The sequence below is a fragment of the Hemiscyllium ocellatum genome (genome assembly GCF_020745735.1).
Source record: "Hemiscyllium ocellatum isolate sHemOce1 chromosome 40 unlocalized genomic scaffold, sHemOce1.pat.X.cur. SUPER_40_unloc_5, whole genome shotgun sequence".
Lineage (NCBI taxonomy): Eukaryota > Metazoa > Chordata > Chondrichthyes > Orectolobiformes > Hemiscylliidae > Hemiscyllium > Hemiscyllium ocellatum.
The window spans coordinates 86,898-110,087 of record NW_026867533.1 but is presented as its reverse complement, the minus strand read 5'-3'; the positions used below and the strand labels follow the sequence as shown (position 1 = coordinate 110,087).

The following is a 23,190-nucleotide window of genomic DNA, read 5'->3' as shown; positions in this document are numbered from 1 at the left end:
GACCCTCGAATGAACTGTTGATGTTTAGGTTGTGTCTGAGACTCTGCGAATATTTCCTTCAATAAGAGGAGTGATTGGTTCTCCAAGTTTCACAACTGAAAAATAAACTTTTCTCCAGTATTGTTGCTGAGTAGATGTGTTCCTGCAGAGGCAGTGGTTATGATTTGCAGTTTGCTTTCCACCAACTGGTCAACAGTGAGACAAAATATCTTTGATCCACTGCAGAAACTCCACCTGCTTCCAGTAAATGAAACTGAAACTCAAGGACCTTTTCTGCAGTCAGCTTAATTGCTGCCAACTATTGTATCTGGCCGATTAAAGGGAAAATGAATCAACTAAAGTAAAATCCTACCAAACAAACTATATTTTCCCATTTACTCACAATGGATACATTTCACTTGGCATTTCTTCTTTAAAAAGGAAAGTCACAGAATACAGCATTCACTGTATGACTATCAGAAACAGGACAGTGAATGCAGTGACATTCTGGTTAGTCCAGTCTGTTTATTGAGTATCTTGAAAGCTCCTGAATATGAAGTTAATGGATCCAAAATCCCACACTGCAGTAACATTTGTTATCATCTCAAAGTAAATTAACAAACTTGAATTGGTTCAAACTCACATCACTTGTTGCATCATTCTCTGATTCATGTATCTCATGAAAACTGAGTGGGCCCTTTATACATGGTGAACACTGGTGTCGTGTAACAGTGAATTTTTGCTTATTTTTATGAGTTAACTGCCCCTGTCAGAGCTATCAGTGAACAGAGAAATGTACTGTTTATAACCTACATTCGTGGTAATGATTATTGTAATACTCTCTAATTTAACCAAACACTCCTGATGTCCCCAGACAGTTACCTGCAAAGGTTTAGATGTTGAGGATTTAAAAAAAAAACGTATGGACTGTCCTGTTCTGGTTCATTAGATGTTCTTTCAAAAGTTTACCTAGGCGTTATGTATCACTGCCAACTCACTTTTTGTTTCGCAGGCACACAGCTTTCCTTTACTATGCATTTTAGGGTCGGAGCAATTTGATAAAAAAGATGCAAGGAGAGACATTCTGCAATGTAAGGAGGTGCTTCTAATCTCCGGGTCCAAGCTGTTTAGTGACATCCACTCACATTCCGAACATAATCACTTTAGACCTGCTCCATATTAGGTTGCCTAAATGGAATTTAGAAACGCAGATTAGAAATGGGATGTTATTTTGTAAAGTGAGAGAGACTTTGAGTGACAGCAAAAATAAAGTCACTCATTTTGTTGGTTAATAACTGATTGAAGTTCTTTTTAGCTTTATCTGCTTGTGGTGGAATGTAGAATTAAAGGGAGTTAACTTCTAATTGAATATTCTGAATAGAATCACTTTGGACACGCTCTGTATTCAGTTGCCTAAATTGAATTTTGAAATGTTTAGTATGAATTACATGTTATTTTGTAGTGGGACAGAGACTGGCAGTGTCCTGGGAAATAAAAGCTCAATTGTTTTACTAGCTAGTAATACGTTTGAACTTTGATTTTAGTTTTATCTGCTTGTGAATGAATGTAGAAATAAAGGGAGCTAACTTCCGAATGAATTTTTTTTAAAACAAAATACTTGCAACTATCATGTGAAACAGACCTGAAGCTACTCAATTTTACTTCCACCATTTAAAGAAAACACTCCCAAAGAAGCTATTCAGCAAAATAAATATCCCAAGATGTGTATATATCCGTGTTTAAGCGTAACCTGGTAAATACATGAGCCCATGTGTTGGGGCTGCGCAAGCTGAGACCAGGATCCAGTCTCAGCCTCCAGCAGGAAACCAACAGGCGGAAGCTGTAAGCCTGCCCTTTCCGATGGCCATATAAATCCTAGGCACTGGACCGTAATTCAACACTCCGGGATCGGCTTTGTTTAGAAAGATCTTGACAGAACCGCTTCCCAGAAGTTATCAGAATGATTGTGTCGACAATTTTTCTCAGTTTATTACTGACTTTCTTATCATGTGAGTGTTTTTTGTTCAAGTCTGTCTTTGTTACTGTCTCAATGTTAGTCTACCTCAGGAATGTAAAAGACTCAGGCATCATTTCATCTGCATTAATGCTCATGGTTTATTTCTTTTCTGTTTTAAAGGTGTCCAGTCGGAGATTGTTTTGACCCAGCCAGAGGCAAAGACTGGCCGTCCCGAAGGCAGCCTGAAACTGACCTGTAAAACCAGCGGGTTCGATCTCAGCAGCGACTGGATGCACTGGATCCGCCAGGTTCCCGGCCAGGGTCTGGAGTGGCTGGTTAGCTACAAGAATCCATCCAGCAATAACTATGCACCAGCGATCAAGGGTCGATTTACTGCGTCCAAAGACACTTCAAACAACATTTTCTCGTTGAACATGGGGAACCTGAAGATCGAAGACACCGCCATCTATTACTGTGCAAGTGGGTCACAGTGCTGTGCACAGCTACATCCTCATACAATAACCACTGATAAGGATTTATCTCAAATTGATGATTTCTACCGTGGCAGGAGCGAGAAATAATGTGAGATGCAATTTAAACACAATCCAGTCGTGCTAGTTTGTATAAATGTATAATTTTTTTCTACCTTCTTCGTGTTGATTGTCAAGTTAAATGCAGACCAAACCTGGAAAAGTATTCCAAGCTTTCAAAATGCAATGAATAGTAAAAGCTGAAATAATGCAGAGTCATTTTTAGAGGAGTCTGAATCACTGCTTTCGAGGAAGTGAAGAAATTATTTGCATTTTACAGTTTACAGTCTGTCATAGTATTTGGCACAATGTGTCCCACAGTGATATAGCTGGAGTTGGCGACTGGGGCCAAGGGACCATGGTGACAGTGACTTCAGGTAAGAACTTTGAACATTCTTAGTGACTTTTTAAAAACTTTCTATTCATGTGACTAATTTCTGAATTAAATGAAACTCAGATTCTGTGCTGAGTTTGGTTTGGTTCGGATTGATTTTTGTTCAGACGGATTATAGACTTCAGTTAATGCTTAGCAAATAGTTAAAATGGTGATGATGGAGTCAGTTGCTCGGTGTATCTCTTTTTTTTGATCAGATGGACATTCTATGTGGCTGGGTTACTTGAAACACCTAATGTCTCTTAATCAGTCAGCTATAAATAATGTTTAATGCCAGTGACACCCTGACTGTGAGTTTTATTATCAACAACAAACCCTAAGAATTCAAAGACGTTCAAGATATTACCAAACATGACTAAAATATGCTAAAATATCATTATTCATTTCTTGAATATATGTTCTTACCATGATTATATTATCTCATTTATTTTGTTAATTTTGTTGATGACAAGCAGGTTAGAAACTGTCATAAAAGTTTCTTGAGGTGCTATATTGCATTCTGTTGATTAGATTCTGAGTTTGTTTTACTTGATTCTGTTGAATTGAGTTGATTGGATTTTGGCTTTGTTTTAGTTGATTGGGTTGAACTGTGTTGATTGGATTCTGACTTTGTTTTTACTTGGTTTTGTTGAATTGTGTTGATTGGCTTTTGGAATTGTTTTAATTGATTCTGTTGAATTGAATTTGTTGGATTCTGATTATGTTTCATTCAAATCTGTTGTTTTGAGTTGATTGGATTCTGATTTTATTTTCCTTGATTCTGTTGAATTGAGTTGATTGGATTCTTATTCAGTTTGTGAAATTGATCTGCGTTTTCATGCTTTCTGAATTGGTGTTTTCTTTCTGGTGAGGAGATTGACTCTCTGGAATACTTTTCATTACCAATATTTGTGAAGTTCTTTTGTTTTTCATGAATCATTTCTGCATTTGTTAAACTTATATGACACATTTTTATCTGCTTGATTGAAAACATTACATCTATTTGTAACGGTCTGAAAAACAACTTAAGGCAGAAACCCGGAAGTGTGAGAAATGAAAAAAAAACGAGTTTTTAATGCATTGATTTTTTTAAAAAACTCCGTTCTAATTGTAAACTAACTGAATTTTGTTTTGAGTAGCCTCATTCAAAATAAAATTTGGGACTAAAATCTGAAACTGCAGAATTGATCAGATTACATAATTGAAACTAACTTAAAATTATAATGTGGTAATATTTGTCCATTCAGTAATTTTGCTTTGACCATGAAGTGATTAATCAATATATGCTTTCAACCCCACTCGACTGTGCGCTGCACAAGATTGTCATGATCAGGAAGGGTGTGCAGGTTGGAAGTAAATTGAACTATTGCCAGAAACGTTACAGTTTTAAGTGTTAAGTCCCCTCACCAACAAGGTTGCTTTATGACCTGTTATTTCTATTCAATTTAATCACTATTTTGCTTGATTCTGAGCAGCTTTGTTAGACTTCAATTTGGTTTTTTTGTGAGGTTACATCATGTTCTTGGTTCTGTTGAAAGTGTTTGCAGAGCTAGTTCTGCTGCAAACACACCGTGTTGTGATCTGGTGATCGTTGATCTGTTGAGGAGGGACTGTGCTTGGGTAACATTAAATGTGTTATATTTGGGAAACTGTTTCTGGTTTCTACATTGTTTTTGCAATGTTAACACGGTTGGTGACAGTGAACTGCTCTTTCCTCATTCAATGCAATCAGCATGCGAGTTAAAATTTCATAGAGTCTATTATTAAGTGAAAGGCAAATCGCAAAGGTTTTAGAAATGAAGGGAAAACAGATATCTTCAGGCGCTATTTTTACGTAAAATAAATAATTAAGGATTAATCTAATCCATGCTTTACAATCCAAATTCAAAACTCAACTATCTAGTTAAATCACAACGTCTGTCTTTAAACAGTTTACAAGTCATAGAGAAATATAAATAGAATTTCAAAAGTCTAATGTTCTAATAGTTCTTGCTCTTGAGCAAAAATGCCATGACTGTGCTATAATTGATCAAGAAACACCTTTCAATTCCGCTGTACACGACATACATATTTTTCTGGCTGGAAAAGATCATTGGCAAAGCCCATTTGGAAATTCTGCTCAATTCCATGAAGAACAGATCAGGTTCACTGCTTTGATCAGTTTCACACATAACTTGAGTTAATTAATTGTTATGTCCCTGATTAAAATGGATTTGCAGGATAAAAATAAAACATTAACTGAATTATTTAACCTGCACAGTACTTTAGGTGTTCCCAATCTGTGCATTTTAAATAAATAGTTACATTTTACATCAAAATATCAACTGAAGAGTCATTCTTCCGGAAACAACTGCTATAGTGAGTTATGTAACCAAGGTCAAATTTTGAATTAATTAAAGTAATCCACTCATGAACTCGCAGGGCAGCATGGTAGCTCAGTGATTGGCATTGCTACCTCACAGCGCCAAGGTCCCAAATTTGATTCCACCCTCGGGTGACTGCCTGTGTGGAGTTTGCACATTCTCCCTGTGTCTGCGTGGGTTTCCTTCGGGCGCTCTGGTTTCCTACCACAGTCCAAAAGAAGTGCAGGTTAGGTGATTGTGTAATTGAGCACAGCCATAGTGTTCAGGGATGTGTATGTTAGGGTGCATTAGTCAGGGGCAAATATAAATTAGGGGGAATGGGTCTGGGTGGGCTACTTACTGAACAGAGGGTCAGTGTGGAATTGTTGGGCCAAATGGCCTGTTTCCATACTGTAGGAACTCTCCTCTTAAACCATGGGAGTACTTGTTGCAAACGCAGAGAATTCATTTTACATCGATGTGTTCAGGCGGATGCAGAGTTCACAAATTTGCAGAAGACATGAACTAGAGGATAACAGAGCACATTGTTTATTCAGACACTGAAAATAGAGTACTATTTATTTTAATTAATATACTTGACCAATTTATTGCAATGTAGCGATCAGAAGGAATCTATTCACATCAGTTCAGTGTGGCAATCATTTAGATTAGATTTCCTGCAGTATGTATCGGGCCATTTGGCCCAACAAGTCCACACCGACCCTCTGAAGAGTAACCCACCCAGACCCATTCCCCTACCCTATATTTATCCCTGACTAATGCACCTAACACTATAGACAATATAGCATGACCAGTTCACCTGACATGCACATCTTTGGATTGTGGGAGGAAATCCACACAGACACAGGGGAGATTGTGTAAACTCCACATAGGCTGGAACCGAGCCTGGGTACCTGGATCTGTGAGGCAGCAGTGCCACATTTACTTAGACATCCGTTAAAGTGGGCAACTCCAGACAGAAGCATGTTTTCAATTCACACCTTTTTAAACATTTTAGTTCATTAAAAGCAGTTAACAAGAAAATAACCTTGCCCTAATTCCTTCAACAGAAATGCTTTCCACACTGGAATGTAGTATTGTTTATGCAGTGCATGCAAAATCTCCACAGTTTGAGGAATATTTTAAGAATATGTAAAAATAATTTAGAGAATAACCCATTTCCTCCAGATCTGTGCTTTAATTGGCGATATTTCCCACCTCAATAATTTTGTTAAATGCAATGACTTATTAAGTTTATTAACTCAGTGGTTATTTATGTTCATTGTGAGCACATTCTCATTCACATTAATCCACTGGTTAGTTCTTCTGATGAATATTCAATTACAGTGAATATATTTGACGTGAGGAGTTGAGCAATGTATCCTCTAGGATTAAGTCTGTTGTACAGTTTGTTTCAGTGCTATCTCTGACTAACTTGTCAACGGTCCTGACCATTTATAAATTGTCCAGTTCGGATACCTGAATCTCAGACAGTTCAATTTCATCTCGTGCTTCAAAACCACTTTGATCTGCCAGAAATACAATAGGTGCCTCAGAATTGAGAGCCCTGACTAAGTTGTTCCAATCAGAACAAACGTTTCAGGAACAAAAGGCAGAGAGCAAGAGTTCTGAAATTGGTTGTTGGCAACAAGAGATATTTGATTGAGCGAGGCAGAGGGAAATATGCTGCATATTTTCTTTGTGCCTCAGTTATGCAGGAGATGTTTCGTGGCACAATGTAGAATCAGAATTTTTTTTTGCATCTTATTATTTGAAAACCTATTATCAGATTTTAATGTCACTGGCAATGGTCATATTACACTTCAAAACATTTTAATCTTTTTCAAACTCAGTAGACCGTCTGGTGCAGCAACAATCACAGGGGAAAGAGGAAGGGAGTTCGAGGTTGGAATCTAGTGACAGTGAATTGATGGCAATGCAATTCCTAGTTTTATTCCTCTGTAGTTCCCATAGAGTTTGAACAATTTGGAGCTGCTGTCAAAGTATTCTTGGATAAATGTTGAAATGTTACTTTCATTGTACAAACATTCTGGAACAATCCCTGGTTGTTGGAAGGTGTTAATAACTAACATGGTTTATGTACTGTCAAAACAGGTGGGCTATGTTCTCCGTGATAATGTCGAGCTCATTGTGTTCAGGTCTGTTGTGAAGTTATAGTAGGGTCCCTGATTCTGTGCCAGGTGGCCTGTGTTCACTTACAACCTGTTAGAGAGGTATGTAACACCATCTCATATCAGGTTACTTCAATGCAAGAAAGCAGATTGAGATGTTTGGGTGTTTGTTGGAATTCCACTCACAGAGGCCAGTGAAATCTATTCAGTCGCTGTTCTTACTTGTGTCTCTTAGATATTAAACAGAATTTTGGTGGTTAGCAGCTTTTTCCAGATCAATATTTGTTCACAAGCTTTTGGGCATCGCTAGATGGGGTTAATGGAGTAAGTGCTCAAAGAAATCCCAGCTTTTGACTTGCTGTTCTAACAATATCATTTATAACTAATCCAGAATGAATCATTTCAAAGCATATTTGATGAGATTATGCTGAGGCTGTTTTACTTTATATTAAACCAGTGCTGTAGCTGAATTTGATAGTTCAGTACGGTGAGGGTTCTGCTGAATCCAACACTTGCAGCAGATGGTGATAGATTTTCAGTTGGTCTTCCATTGCTATCTCAGACCATCCAGTACCTCTGCTAAGAATTCTGTTTCCAACAGGAGTCAAGCCAACGTAATCACTGTTTATCTCAACAGGTGTGAGCTCTTGTACCAAAAACATGAAAACTATTTGGTGAAGAGGGGGTCTTTGGATGCGAAAGGTTAACCTTGCCTTCTCTCCACAGGAGCTGCTAGACCTGCTGAGTTTCTTCAGAAGTTTCTGTCTTTATTTTGGTTTTCTAGCCTTTAAAGTTTGTTGTTTCATTGAAAAAAGTTCTGTTCAATTAAACACGTTCTTCAGAGAAAAGATGCATTTGAACAAATTGCGAATGTTCAGAGATATTATTGAATTTGAGCGCCCCGATCTCGAGCTGTAGTTTCACAAGAAACTATTATGAAGTAACAACACACTGCAGAGTGCAGTGGCTGCTGTAATTGGGTGGAAGTTATTTTGATCACGCAAATAGAGGATGTCAATGATCCCGTTCCAAATAATCAACAGAAGTTTTTTTTAAAGCATGTGTCAAACAATTAATTTGTTGAAATATTTTAATAAAAAGTACTCACGGCCAGTGCTAGCTTAATGAATGACACAATGATAGGAAGGTAGGAACAAGAGGAGGGCACTCAGCCCCTCGAGCTGTTCCCCCACTTACTTAGATCTTGGTGCATCTGTGAGCTCAATCCCCAGGTCTCCCTTTGGCTAAAACTCTTTAACACCTTTGTTTAACAAGCAAAAACTATCCCAGATTTACTGATTCGACTGCCCATAACAAAGGGAGACACCATTTCTGAAAGACATTCCTGTGAGTACTGTGACACAATGAGGCTGGAATTAATTGCACATGAAAGTAAACTTTAAATCTCTGACAATTTCCAATTGAAACATCCCAATCATCATATTTCATTAATTTAACACTGTAACTTCCCTGGAATCAAGAAATATAATGTGTGATTGCCTTGCTAAAAATGAGGAGGAAGTGAGGACTGGAGATCAGAGCTGAAAATGTGTTGCTGGAAAAGCGCAGCAGGTCAGGCAGCATCCAAGGAGCAGGAGAATCGATGTTTCAGGCATGAACCCTTCTTCAGGAAGGGTCCTTGGATGCTGCCTGATCCTTGGATGCTGCCTGACCTGCTGCGCTTTTCCAGCAACACATTTTCAGCAGTTGTTAAAAATGAGGGAAGCTTCATTCCTATTATATGATGAAGAAATAGCTCTGTTCATTCAGTGAAAACACAGTCAAATCACACAAAAAGAAGACCATGATTTGGAGGTGCCGGTGTTGGACTGGGGTGTACAAAGTTAAAAACCGCACAACACCAGGTTATAGTCCAACAGGTTTAATTGGAAACACACTAGCTTTCGGAGCGACGCTCCTTTATCAGGTGATGGTGGAGCGTCACTCCGAAAGCTAGTTTGCTTCCAATTAAACCTGTTGGACTATAACCTGGTGTTGTGTGATTTTTAAAAAAGGAAACCATGTCATCTTTTGTAGACACACAAGTGCCTCAAATAATTTTCAATTCTTCCAGTGGTTGTTTCAATCTCTAGACAGGTGTGGAAGTGTCAGACTTTTTATATCGCCTTGAGAAACCAGTTGTCATCAGTCTATTTGAATTGCTGAAGTTTGTGTGGTATTAGCACATTCACAGCGCTGTTAGGAAGTGAGTCCCATGGCTGTGATTGAGGAAAAGGAAACGGGCAGGGAAATAGTTTAGAGTCAAGCTGAAGTCTGATTTGGAGGAAAGCTTTACATGCATGTGTGCCCTTATCCTCAAGGATCACAATTTTGGAACATGCTGCCGAAGGGACATGTCAGCATGCAAAATGGAAGCTGAAGAAGGCATCTCGGCCTCTCTAGAAGGCTATTCCATTCATGGGATCATCATTAATCTTGCTGCTCACCAGTCTTCCCAACACTCGATAACATTGAACCTGATTGTTTCCTGTTCAACAAAACAATGGTGAATGCTTTTGGAATTCTCCACCACAGAAATTCATAGATTCAAGACTCATCGATTCTTGAAAGCGTTGTCTCAAGTACCTAGTGTGTTGAAGGTGTTTGGCACATGTACCTTCATTGGTCAGAGCACTGAGTGCAGGAGTTAGGGCTTCATGTTGTAACTGTCCAAAACATTGGAATGAACTGCCAGAGGAAGCGGTAAGTGCAGAGATAGGTCCCACATTGAGAAGACATTTGAACAGCTACAGGAACTGGATCGGTCTGGATGGATATGGGCCAAAGGCAGGCAAGTGGAATGAGTTTAATTTGGGAACTCTGGTCAGCATGGCTGGGCTGGACCAAAGGAACTGTTTCTGTGCTTTACGACTTTATGACTCACTGACTTTATGGTGGAGGAGGCTTAAAGTTGGAAGGTGGTGAGCAAGTGAGGGGCTAGATTGGGCATGTGGGAGAGTTTGGGCTGGGAGGCTGGTTGGCTGGCTGCTGGGTAAGCTTGCGTGCACTCTGTCTGGCAAAAGGTGGCATCAAGGTAAATGGTAATAGTCACAGGATAATTTGGTCGAATTGTGCTTGGTAGGTGAGGGGTAGTTTGAGCTGAAATGCAGGAGGTCTGTCTTTGCCAGGCTGGTTTGTGTAGAGGTGGGCAGAGTGCCAGGATGTTTCGGGGGTGGAAGGTCACTGGAATGAAATGACAGGTGGACGTGTTGTCAAAATGCAAAGCTCGGAGTCTGGCAAAATGGTAGGTTGTAAAGCACAGATGCCAGCGGAGCTAGGATGCAATGTGCACAGGTTGTCTTGGGTAAGATGAGAGGTCAGTGATCAAGGGCTGAGGTCATGTCTTGGGTAGTGGGCTTTTGTCAGAGGTTGTGAAAATGATGGTGCCAGGTCCAGTCAGGGCCAGATTCGCCATGGGCCAGGTGCGGGGTGGCAGGAGTGTAAATGACTGAAAGGAAATGAGATCATATGTCCATCTGGAATATAGAATATAGAACATTACAGTGCAGTACAGGCCCTTCAAGCCCTCAATGTTGCGCTGACCTGTGGAACCAATCTGAAGCCTATCTATCCTACACTATTCCATTTTCATCCATATGTTTATCCAATGATCTTTTAAATGCCCTTAAAGTTGGCGAGTGTACTATTGTTGCAGGCAGTGTGTTCCATGGCCCTACTACTCTCTGAGTAAAGAAACAACCTCTGTCATCTATGTCCTCTCCTGCTAGCCATCACTATTCAAGGAAAAAGACTTTCACTGTCCACCCTCTGTTTATCTTTTATGTCTCAATTAAGTCACCTCTCAACCTTCTTCTCTCAAACAAAAACAGCTTCAAGACCCTCATCCTTTCCTCATTAAACCTTCCCGCCATACCAAACAACATCCTGGTAAACCTCCTCTGAACTCTTCCAAAGCTTCCACATTCTCTCTATAATGTGGTGACCAGAACAGTACACAATACTCCAAGTGCAGCCACACCAGAGTTTTGTACAGCTGCAACCTAACCTCGTGGTTCTGAAACTCAGTCCCTCTATTGATGAAAGCCAGCACAAAGTATGCCTTCTTAACAACTCTATCAAACTGGCTGGCAACTTTTAGGGATCTATGTACATGGGAACCGAGATCTCTCTGCTCAGCTACACTACCAATATGGATTGCCTTGGATGTGTTTTGTGTGATAGGGCTTGTGTGTTCCGGGCATGAATGGGTGTATAGCAGGGTAGGGTTTGTCAATGTGAGTGGAAATTTAGGTCTAGGCAGAGTAAGTGCAGTGGTTAGTCTGAGAGATGAGGTTTGGTGGTGAACTGCGGATCAATTTGATAGTTATTAAAGTTAAAGATTACTTGTTCATTTCTCAAATCATATTTACGTAAATACTCAGCTGTAACAGTCCAAAGTCTCTGAATCTTAATGGTTCTCCATTTTTCAGAGGCCTCCAGAATTCAGATCATTGTAAATGAGATGTTTCAACTTCCAGCCAATTGGCCTGAATTCAGCCGTGACAGCCATCCTCCCCGTCCCAGTGCTCAGCTCCTGCCTGTGCTGCTGCTGCTGCTGCTGCTGCTGCTGCAGTGACCTTCCTCCCAGAGAGAACATTCTGCCTTGCAGTGATAAGTGAGGAAGGCTCACTGGACCTGATTTCCAAGTATGGGGACGGCAAACACGAGGGGACACAACTTTAAAGTGAGGGGAGATAGGTATAAGACAGATGGCAGAGGTAGTTTCTTTACTGATTGTGTAGTAAGGGTGTGGAATGCTTTGCCTGCAACGGTCGTCGATTTGCCAAGTTTAAATACATTTAAGTTGTCATTGGACAGGCATATGGATGTACATGGAATAGTGTAGGTGGGATGGGCTTCATATTAGTATGTCAGAGCAGCGCAACATCGAGGGCCAAAAGGCCTGTACTGTGCTGTACTGTTCTATGTTCTATGATTCACTCTGATTTCTCTCCGGGGGTACTGCCAGCTGTTGGGTATTTCCAGCAGCAGGGTACCTAGTAGGGCGGCACACTGGTTCTGTGGTTAGCGCTGCTGCCTCACAGTGCTAGGGACTCGGGTTCCATTCCAGGCTCGGGTGACTGTCTGTGTGGAGTTGGCACTTCCTCCCCATATCTGTGTGCATTTTCTCCCACAGTCCAAACCTGTACAAGCAGGGGGAATTGCAAATGTTGTGTTCAGTGATTGGGAGGTTAGGTGCATTAGTCAGTGTTAACTGTAGCATAATAGGGTAGGGGAATGGGTCTGGATGTGTTTCTTTTCAGAGGGTGGGTGTGGACTTGTTGGTCCAAATGGCCTGGTCGCACACACTGTAGAATTTCGATGAATCTGCATTTCCTTGGTTTGTATTTTGTGAAACTTCTCTGCTCTTCACAGCAATCCAATGAAAGTGTCAGTTGGTGAGATCTTCAAACAGTTACTGGGGTGGGATCAGGATGTTCTTCTTCCTAAATGATATGGCAATGGTCAAGGTCGAGGGCATGTTTCTAAAGAGGGAACCAATGATCATGATCAGCAACTGGTAGGAAACAAAAATAAACTCCAGTTATGCTGTAGACTTCAGCGGGAGCATACTGGCAAATGGTGACAGCTGAGGATACATTTGAGTAACTGATAAGGTCAAATTAATAGAAACTAACATGCTCAATTAGTCATTCTATTGTAGAGACACCATCTCCCCCCACGCTTTATGGCCTGGTCTCCTCCTGTGAGGAGCACAACACCGATTCGACAATCTTTGGTTGTTTGGTGATGGACTATTCCCCTGATGTCACCAAGGTAACCTGGAAGAAAGGTGGGGAGCTAATCACGGATGGATTGAAGACTTACCCATCAGTGAGAAACAAGAAGGGAACCTACACCCTGAGCAGCCAGTTAACCCTGCCCGGGTCAGCGGTAGATTGCCCCAGCAAAATCTACTGTGAGGTTGAACACAGCGGGTCACACTCACACAAGAGCAAAGAAATGCCATGTGGTACGTATTGTGGGAACTGAGATAAACAGAGCATCTGGGATTAATATGAATAAGGCATTATTTATAACCATTTTCACAGAATCACCTTATACAGCACAGGAAAAAGGCCCTTTGATCCATCCAGTTTACGCCTATCAATAACAGCCACCTAACTATTCCAGTCCCATGTGCCAGCACATGATCCATTGCCTTGTGTGACTTGCCCTTGCAAGGATGCATCTCAATACTTCATACTTATTATGAGGGGCTCAGTTTCTACATGACTTATAGGTGCTGAGCTCCAGGCTAACACCACCCTCTGTTTGATTTTGTTTTCCCCTGAGATCCACTTGGAACCTCCTGGCCTTAGCTTCGCCCTGTGCCCCTGAGGCATTGATCTCTCCATCAAGGGGAAAGGTTTGATCCAGTTTACCCAGTCTATGCCTAAAATAATTCTAGACATCATGATAATCTTCTCCCTAATTCTCCTCTGCTTCAAGGAAAACCCCTGTCTATCTCATCTAGTTTCATAACTAAAACCCTCCAACCCAGGCAAGATCCTGGCAAATCTAATCAATACTGCCTTCAGTGTAATCATATTCCTTCGATAACATGCACACAACGCTTCAGTATGGCCTAACCAGTGTTCTATTAAGTTCCAGTATCATATCCCTATTCTTCATTGTCAATGTCTAGGCTAATAAAAGCAAATATCCTCCCACCTTCTTAGTCTCTTTATCCAGACGACACAGTACTATAGGGGATCGGTGGGTACATGCACCAAAGATCCTCAGGCCTTTCCAGGGTTCCACCATTCAAAATGTCATACCTCACAGATTCTTCTGCCGAATTACATCACCTTACATTTATCCAGAATAATTTCCATTTGCAACTTCTCTTCACATACAACCAACCCTTTTATATCCTCCTGCAATCTAAAGCCATAATGCTCATGACTTACCAACATGACAGTTTTCATTTCATCTGTGAATTCACTGGTTAATCCTCCTAAATTTGAGTCTCAATCATTGGTATGTAAGAGAAATAGCAAGGAAATCAACACCAATCCCTACAGAACACCAGGAGATATAGATTTCCAGTCACACAGACAGCTGATGACTATTATCCCCTGCTCCCATCACTCAGCCAGTTCGAGATCCAATCTGTCAAAATAACTCGGATCCCATTGGCTCTGATTATTGCTATCATCTGGACATCAAGTTATCTCTCTGAAAACTACTATCAAATTGTTACACATGACTTTCTCTCAATAAAACCGTGCTGAAAATTGTTGATTTATCTTCCAAATGAAGACTAATTTCACTTTTCAATAGTTTCCCTACCACTGTGACTAGCTTGACAGATCTGTGTTTACATTATTTATCCCTTCCTTTGTCCTGCGTAACAGTGCAACGTTGGCTGATCTACACTCACTTGGCACAACTGCTGTGGCCAGACAGTAATTCTAAATTATTGTCAGTGACCCAACTATTTCATCCTTTGCATCACTCAACCGCTCGGTATACTTTTCATCTGCCCTGGAAATATAACCACTTTTCATTCAGCAAGACAACACAGAACATCACGTCATGTGTCCTAATTTCTGAAAGTACATCACAACACCCCTCCATGATTTCTGTCCCCACATTGTCCGTCTTACTAGTGAACACCGACGCAACACATTCGTTTTGACCACAACCTAATCCTCCGACTCCACTCCAATAATAACACTTAATGGGCATTACTGTTTCCCAAATCATTCTTTTATTATGAATGAACCTGTAACTTTTAAAAATATTTTCCTTTATTTTGACTGCTATTATTTTCTCATGGTCCCTTTTTGCTCTTCTAATTCCTTTCCCCTTGCACGTCCTGTACTCCAGACTAATTTCTACTGTTTTGAGATTTCAGTATAGACCGGAAGCCTCCCTTGTTTCTCTTTATCTCACCCTCCATGCCCTTTGGTGTCCAGAGCCCGCTACATTCTTGGTCCCATTCAGTGGCTTCCTGGGAAATGTCCTCCCTGTGATTTTCCTATCTCTTCCTTAAATGTGTCACACTGCTCTGACTCAGATTTACCAATAAGTGTCAGCTTCCAGTCCACTCTGGTTAAGTCATTACCTGATCTTACTAAAATTGTCCTTCCCCTTTTCAGAACTTTGGGACAATTTCTATTCCTTTGCAGTACAATCTGAAATCCAACTGATTTACGATCACTGTCTGCAAAGTGCACCACCATTGATGACCCACTGGGTCGACTTCATTTCCAAAAGTTAAGTCCAGGTTCACCCCTTTCTTGCAAGGTCTGGATTAAAATTCTCTGTATTAACACATACTTTGTTACAATATTCTCCTGGGGGCATTTTCAGAATTGTGCTCCCTCTAAACTTTTGACACAATGAATATCCAAGCCTATTCTGAGGAAGTCAAAAACCTCTTTTCTCATTCCCCTATTTAATTAACATTTCTCTGAAATTTGCCCATGTCTTTGCACTTGGTCTTTTGAACCTATAGTAAGGTCTATCGTGCTCTCCCAGTAGTTATGTTTGCTGTATTTTGGTTTTGAAGTACTGTCCATTTGCCTTTGTTCGAAGATGTATCCATGATTTCATTTCTCTTTACAGCCTAAAATACTCTTGTCAGAATTGCGACTGAAGCAACATTCTGTGCCGCAAACCCCCACCCCTATCCTTTTCCATCTTTCCCTGTCTCGCCTGAAGGCACTAAATCCTGGAATATTGAATAGCCACTCCTGCCCCGCTCTCAATATATCTCCGTGATAGCAACCGCATCATTTCCTCATTTATGGCAGTATTTCATCTGCCTTGTTCATCAGACTCTGTCATTAAAACGAATACCATCCAACGTTGCTATCTCCCTTCTGATGTTACCGGCCTATCGTTTCTATGCCTCCTTGACTCCCTTGCTGTGTCCTATAATTTTAGCCTTTCACATTGTCCTGCTGATCTTTCTGTGTGGATCCCAGCTTCTCCAGCACTCTGCACAATTATGATTCTCGTATCCATTAACCACAAGAAACCTTGATATATGAGAACTGATTGTATTTGTTATGAAATTCATCAGATAATTTATGCGATGTGTTTCCTAAAGGTACAGGTCCTCTCCCACCAACTCTTCTCCTAACTGTGAGCTCCAGTGAAGAAATCGCAAGCAGCAAGTTTGCAACCATTGTCTGTTCAATCATCGATTTCCATCCGAAGTCAATCTCCGTGAGTTGGTTGAAAAATGGCCGACTCTTGGATTCTGGCTTCTTCACGTCTCCCGTGTGTGAGGCGAACGGGAACTTCTCGGTGACGAGTCGGCTGATGGTCCCTTATGGTGAATGGTACAACAGCGCAGTCTATACCTGCCAGGTCACTCATGAAGAGAACGTTCAAAGTAAAAACATCACCGCACTCCAGGGTAAGAGACACATGCTGAGAGAGCTACAAATCACTCTGAACTCTGATGTGAATCAAACACACTAATTTATCAGGCGTAGTAAACAGCAAGGCACAGCTTCTCGTTTCCCAACATGTCACGTATCTCATTTCAGTTTGAGTGTTACATTAGAATTGCTCATAATTCAACATTTTGGCAAGTCAGAAAAGCATGTTTCCTCTCTGTTGAAGATAGATATATAGACAGTGAGCTTTGTTAAATAGTTTGTTGCCTGACCATGCTGGGAGAGGCATTCAGAGTGCTGAATCCTTGCCTGGTAGTGGCTTCAAGGATAAGTTTGGGGGTGGAGGGGGGATATTGGAGAGATATCCAATTGAAACATAAAAAATACTAAGAGACTGACGTCGAGTGAACGTGGAATAGATGTTTTGACTGGTAGGCGAGACTAGGACCCAAGGGCACAGTCTCAGGGTCAAAGGGGCACCGTTTAGAACTGAGATGGGGAGGAATTTCTTCAGCCAGAGGGTGATGAATCTGTGGAACTTGTTGCTGCAGAAGGCTGTTGAGACCAGGCCATTGTGTATATTCAAGGCAGAGATAGTTCGGCTCTTGTTTAGTGTGGGGAGAAGACAGTAGAATGGCTTTAGCCCGAAACGTCGATTTTCCTGCTCGTTGGATGCTGCCTGACCTGCTGTGCTTTTCCAGCATCATTCTGATCTCACTGAGCTTCTTTAAGATGCTCTCTGTAAGTAGAGGGTGAGGGAGGAGAATAAATTCTGGTAAGAATGCTCCAATAGGGATGAATGAACGAGGAACTCGAGACAGGCTGATTTAGCCTGGTTTGGGGTGGCGATGTTTACACAGTGGGTAGTGGATGTCTATAAAATTAGTGTACATTTCCATCACATTTGTAGATTAATTTAAGATGCTTTTGTTTGGTTTTTTTTCTCCCCTGCTCTATGAATAAATTAAAAAATGCAGCTTGGTAAATAAAGTGAAAGTACAGACCAGTCATGAACGAACTGAATGGAGGGAAAGACTTAAGGAGATGGGTGTCCTTCTCGATATCCAATGCTGTACTCAGTGTCTTGTTTTCAGATCTACTCCAAACTCAGCCCACGAAGAACAATGACATAAATTAGAGAATGACATCACACCAATAACGCAAAGTACTTTTGATCACGTTAAATATAATGAACAGAATTTCCATGGATATTCACCGCTCCTGTAACACTTTAGAACTCTGCAAAGAGAATAATTATTATTTATTATAATTTGTCCGAAATTTGGGCTGTGATTTGGCAGTCAGCGTGACCAGCAGCACTTGCACCTAAGGGTTATGAACATGGAATTGAGCTCATTATATTCAGATTACTCTTGTCCCAAGTATCAATAGATGGTCTTAAGCGAGAGATAAACTCTGAAAGAAAGGTAATTCCATGGGTTACATAATGGTATCTTCGATGATTTTACTTTTTTCACAGGTGTCACTTGTTACAAAGCCAGTGTTCTTTAGGAATAATGACACAGGGTATGTCATAGGTAATCACAAATGCTTTCACAAATCAAAATACATCAACAATAGTAAGCATTGTTTCAGCAGTGGTTGGAGTTGCCATTTTCAAGGTGGTGTCTTCACCCTGTGAAGAAGTAATCTGAAGATTGGGTGTTTGTATCATAAAGGGGCATTTTTCATTGACTTTGATTTTTGTTTCATAGAAGATACCGAGTGCCACCCTAACACCGTTAAAATCCTCCCACCGCCAGTAGAACAAGTCTTACTGGAGGCGACAGTGACGTTAACCTGCGTTGTGTCCAATCTTCCTTCTGGAGTCAACGTGACCTGGAAACAAGAAAAGAAGCCTCTGAAATCCGAGATTGCTGACCAGCCTGGACAGAATCCCGACAGCATGATCAGCAAATTAGACATTTCTACTGAAGCCTGGCTGAGTGGCGTTACTTTTGAATGTGTGGTGTACCATCAGAATCTACCGACTCCGCTGAGAGACTCCATCCACAAGGAGAAAGGTGAGCGGTGAGATTAAAACACACAGCATCCCATGTGGAATCCAGATCCAGTTACATCAATGGCAGGCTTTGATTGGTAATGAACAAACACCGTTGGGAGCATTAATGATGCATCTGAAGGCAGGATAGCTAAGTAGCTGATTAAGAAAAAGATGGACCAAAGGATATTGTATTCTGATTAAGTCAGATAAGGTGGGAAGAAACCTGGGTTGTGATGTCACCATCAGCAATGACAGTTGGACAGAATGCCCTTGTTGTGGGCTGGAAACATGGAGGCAACTTTCACATTAAACTTTACTTTTTTTACTGAACAGAATGTGTACCATACTGCTCCTTTAGAAAAGGAAAGTGAATAAATCCCAAATTAAAAATGGCATATTTTAATATTTAGTGAAATTGTGATATTGGTTCAGGATATTTTTGATTGATTTATATTTGTCTCAAATATTCTGCAGTGATTAATCCGCTGGAGCCATCAGTGTCGGTCCTCCTGCCACCAACAGAAGAAATCTCCGCTCAGAGGTTTCTCTCCCTCACCTGTTTAGTGAGAGGTTTCTCCCCCCGAGAGATCTTCGTCAAGTGGACAAACAATGACAAGCCGGTGAATCCCAGTAACTACAAGAACACCGAGGTGATGGCGGAGAGTGACAACACTTCCTTCTTCATCTACAGCCTGTTATCCATTACAGCGGAGGAGTGGGCCAGCGGTGCTTCTTACTCCTGTGTGGTGGGACATGAAGCGATTCCATTGAAGATCATCAACAGAACAGTCGATAAATCCAGCGGTAAACCGAGTTTCGTAAACATTTCACTTGCACTGATGGACACTGTTAATTCATGTCAATAAAAATCTCAAAGTTGCATTTAATAATTCAACAGAAGTAATAAAGTTTCTTTTCCCTCCAGTTGTGAGGTAAATACTGAATTAGTTGTTTCTCACTCTGACTTACATTACATCGGTGTAGTTAAAGTGGGTTATTAACAGGTCTAGGACAAGTGTCTTGTGCAGTTAATGTTCTCTGCTCAGATACACCCTGGGTCAGAGACAGAGTAAAGCTCACTCATTGCAGGATTCCGCCAAGTCCCTTATCCATCCTAAATCCCTCTGTGACGAAATCTGACACTGTCCATTTTATGTCAAGGGTAGAGCACGAGTTTTGAACTTGGTGTTCTTGATTCCCCTGATTGGACATTCTTACAAAATTCATGTCAGTTTTCAACTGCCACATTGCACCAATAGGAAATGTAAATTTAAGGCACTTTAAAATTAAATTTGATTGGAACATACCAATCGTAAAGAGTGCAGAACAGTTTGAATGTAACCTTTGTTTCTGGGGAACTGCCAGGGATCTTGCGCCAGCGCATGAGTTGACAGAATGTATCTTCACTTTCACACCAAAGAGAATCGACAGATAAGTTGTCGTGGAGCAGAGGGGAGGGGAACGATGAATGGTCTGTCCTCTTGCTCCCTGTGCAGAGTTTTCATGGTTGATGTCCTCTGTAATGTAACCCAGTTACTAACAGGAACAGTCAGCTTCTTGCTTACTGTCCAAAGATTGAACATTTCCATGCAAAATAATACCTTTGAAACATGTTGGACATGCTTGGCTCTGTTAACAAATGATTAACATCGATTCCCATAATCCAAAACTGGTGTTTGCATCGTCCCGGTTTGAATTCCACAGTTTTGTCTCAGTTTTCTGGAGCACATGGGATCAATTCTGGTTTTCGAATACCTGATATCATTTTGTTTCACAGACAGAACACAAGTAGACATTTTCTAATAAACATATTCAGAAATGTTATCTCTGGGGCAGTGGGGATTTGAACTCACGCCTTTTCTCTCAGAGACAGAAATTCTATCACTGCAACAGAAGAGTTGCTCATAAAACGCTTATCTCTCCACGATGATGGGAAATGTTTCCTACAACACCAAGGTCAAATCTAATTATGGGCAATCCATTAAAATTAGAACAATAAATTAGAATAATAAAAATTGCAGTCTGGTATAAGAACAGATACAGAGAGATGATCGCAAATACACACGTAATGACACATATATGGGCTCTCACCTAAAGACACGTTTTTATGTGCACACTCAAATGTGCATATAGATAAGATGTCACACACGCATACTTGCACAGAGCCACACATGCAAGTGATACTTGAACACTCACCTAAGCTCATACAAAAACTCACATACACCGAAAGAAAATTATTTGCACAAATGAACAGGGGTACTCACACATAACCATGAGAAATATAGACACACGGTAACACACAAGTGGGCATGAATACATATACATTCATACAGCACAATGCGTACAGACATACACGCATGAACACACAGATACAAATTCCGAAAAATGTCCTCCCACATGTCAACTCATACAGGCACGTAAGTGCACAGAGATAAATATTAATATCATTATTTTCCCATTTTCAGAATCACAAACATACGATGACAGAGGCAGCTTAATTAGTTATTTTTAAACCACATTGATCAGCATGTATACAATGTCACACGTACACACAAATTCAGAGTCTCACATGCAGACACACAAGTGCATAGATCAACAAATAGAGGGGCGTTTATTAAATAAGGAGAATGGGCACAAGCATCAGCAAGCATCCACACACAGTAACACAAACAAGCTTCTCAGGAGATGGTTTGGGAAAGATTGCCACACAAGCAAACATCATCATATAAATATAAACATCCATCAAAACATAACATTGCATGCTAACATTTATTAAGCATAAACATGAAAATAACCTCGTTTAGGTAGGACCTGAAACAGACACATAAGTGCACATTTGAGATAGCACTAATGAAAAGTGAACACTCACAAAGACATTACAAGATAAGCATAGGCAGCAACAAAATGGCATATTAGCATGATGATGCTTACACAATGTGAAAAGACCAAAATTTCGGTGCCCAAACACATGAGCACACCAGCAGTAAAGGAACAGGAATATGTTTATACATGCACAGACTCCAACATGGGCAAGTGTGAAGTAAGAGACTCTCATAACCACATACACAAACATTAAAGGGAAACCAAACACACCAAGCAGTAGGTCAAATAAATTAAGGGACACATGTACAAAAACTTATTCCTAAATATACAGATCCTACAAACAAAAATGTGAAGCAATGTCCTGACTGTGATGTCACTTATATTCACGATTTGCCAAGCAATTGGTCACCAATACATAAAGGTGAGAATCACATTTGAACTTTTATTCAGTGATGGCCACAATTTTCAACTAAAGTGCTGTCACAGCCTATACTTAAAATATAATGATATAATTAAAAGAATCATTCGTAATAAGCATTCCTCAAATAATAATATCCTTAAATAATAGATTAAAAGAAAAATAATTTAAAACATTCTGACATGGACAATGACGAAAGAACATGTGCAGTTAGTATTTGTAATTTCTTGCTGAGAGTCAATAATGCACTGATGGATACAGATAAGAGTCACACTTGAGAAATACCTGACTGCTTTATGAAGATGTAATGGTCTCTAATTACATGACTTGGATGCACATAGATCGATCTGGATCAATAAACGATCTAAATGTGTTCTCTCGGCTTTATATTCATAGATTCAATAGATCGCACTTGGATTGAAGACTATGAGGATGATAACAGCAACATCTGGACAACTGCTTCCACGTTCATCACCTTGTTCTTCCTGAGTATTTTCTACAGCGCTGCCGTCACTCTGGTGAAGGTGAGAATAATCACATCTTTCTCACGCCAAGCAGCCCAATATGTTTTGTGAAATCTCTAAGTGTGCCATTGAATAAACATTAATTCTGAAAGTCCCTGATCATAAATATCTGCGTCATTGCTTTATCTCTCTTTTCCAGGTTAAGTGAATGAATTGTGGACCCCTTTGATTTTCCTGATCTGCTTATCAAGGTCTCTGAATTCCCAATCTACAATCTGTCCTGTTGCTGACTCTAACAGTGAGATCACTGCAGTTTATCAGTGTGTAACTGAGACAATTATTGATGGATTTTCGTTTTTACTTTGATATCTTTGAGATGGTTGTGGTTGGAAGAATTTATAGCTTCCCTGTTGTTTGAAGCCCATTTGTTTTGTTTTTATTTGTTCCTTAATGGTTGCCTACCCTTTCTGATCAGCCTTTGTATTCCCTTTCTTGTGACTGTTACTGATGTACAGAAAATTCCCACCTCACAGCGCATGTGTTCTCATCTCAATGTGGCAACCAGCCATTATATTCACTTCTGTTAGCTTTTACATCAACTTTTTGGATGAAAATGCTTTCTGAAATGGTTAATAAATCTCGAATGAATATGCACTAACCTTGAGTTTGCTTCATTCTTTCTTCAAGGCCAGTCAGTAATCATACATTTTCCCACATCCTACTCCTTTCCCAGCCAAATACTTTCACTTGTTCTGTTTGGTTGTGTTTCATCCAGTCATTTAGTTTAATGTTGCGCTGCCATGCCGCC

At 40.4% G+C, this 23,190-nt stretch overlaps 1 gene segment (V, D, J or C); it reads left to right on the top strand.

Moving 5' to 3' along the window:
- The first annotated feature begins 1,858 nt into the window (after positions 1–1,858).
- Positions 1,859–22,972, top strand: LOC132808841 (Ig heavy chain C region, membrane-bound form-like). The segment is given in 9 exon segments: positions 1,859–1,988; positions 2,117–2,420; positions 2,788–2,843; positions 12,979–13,287; positions 16,378–16,689; positions 18,388–18,696; positions 19,152–19,481; positions 22,315–22,442; positions 22,582–22,972. Coding segments are annotated over 9 exon segments (1,806 nt in total).
- The last annotated feature ends 218 nt before the right edge of the window (positions 22,973–23,190 follow it).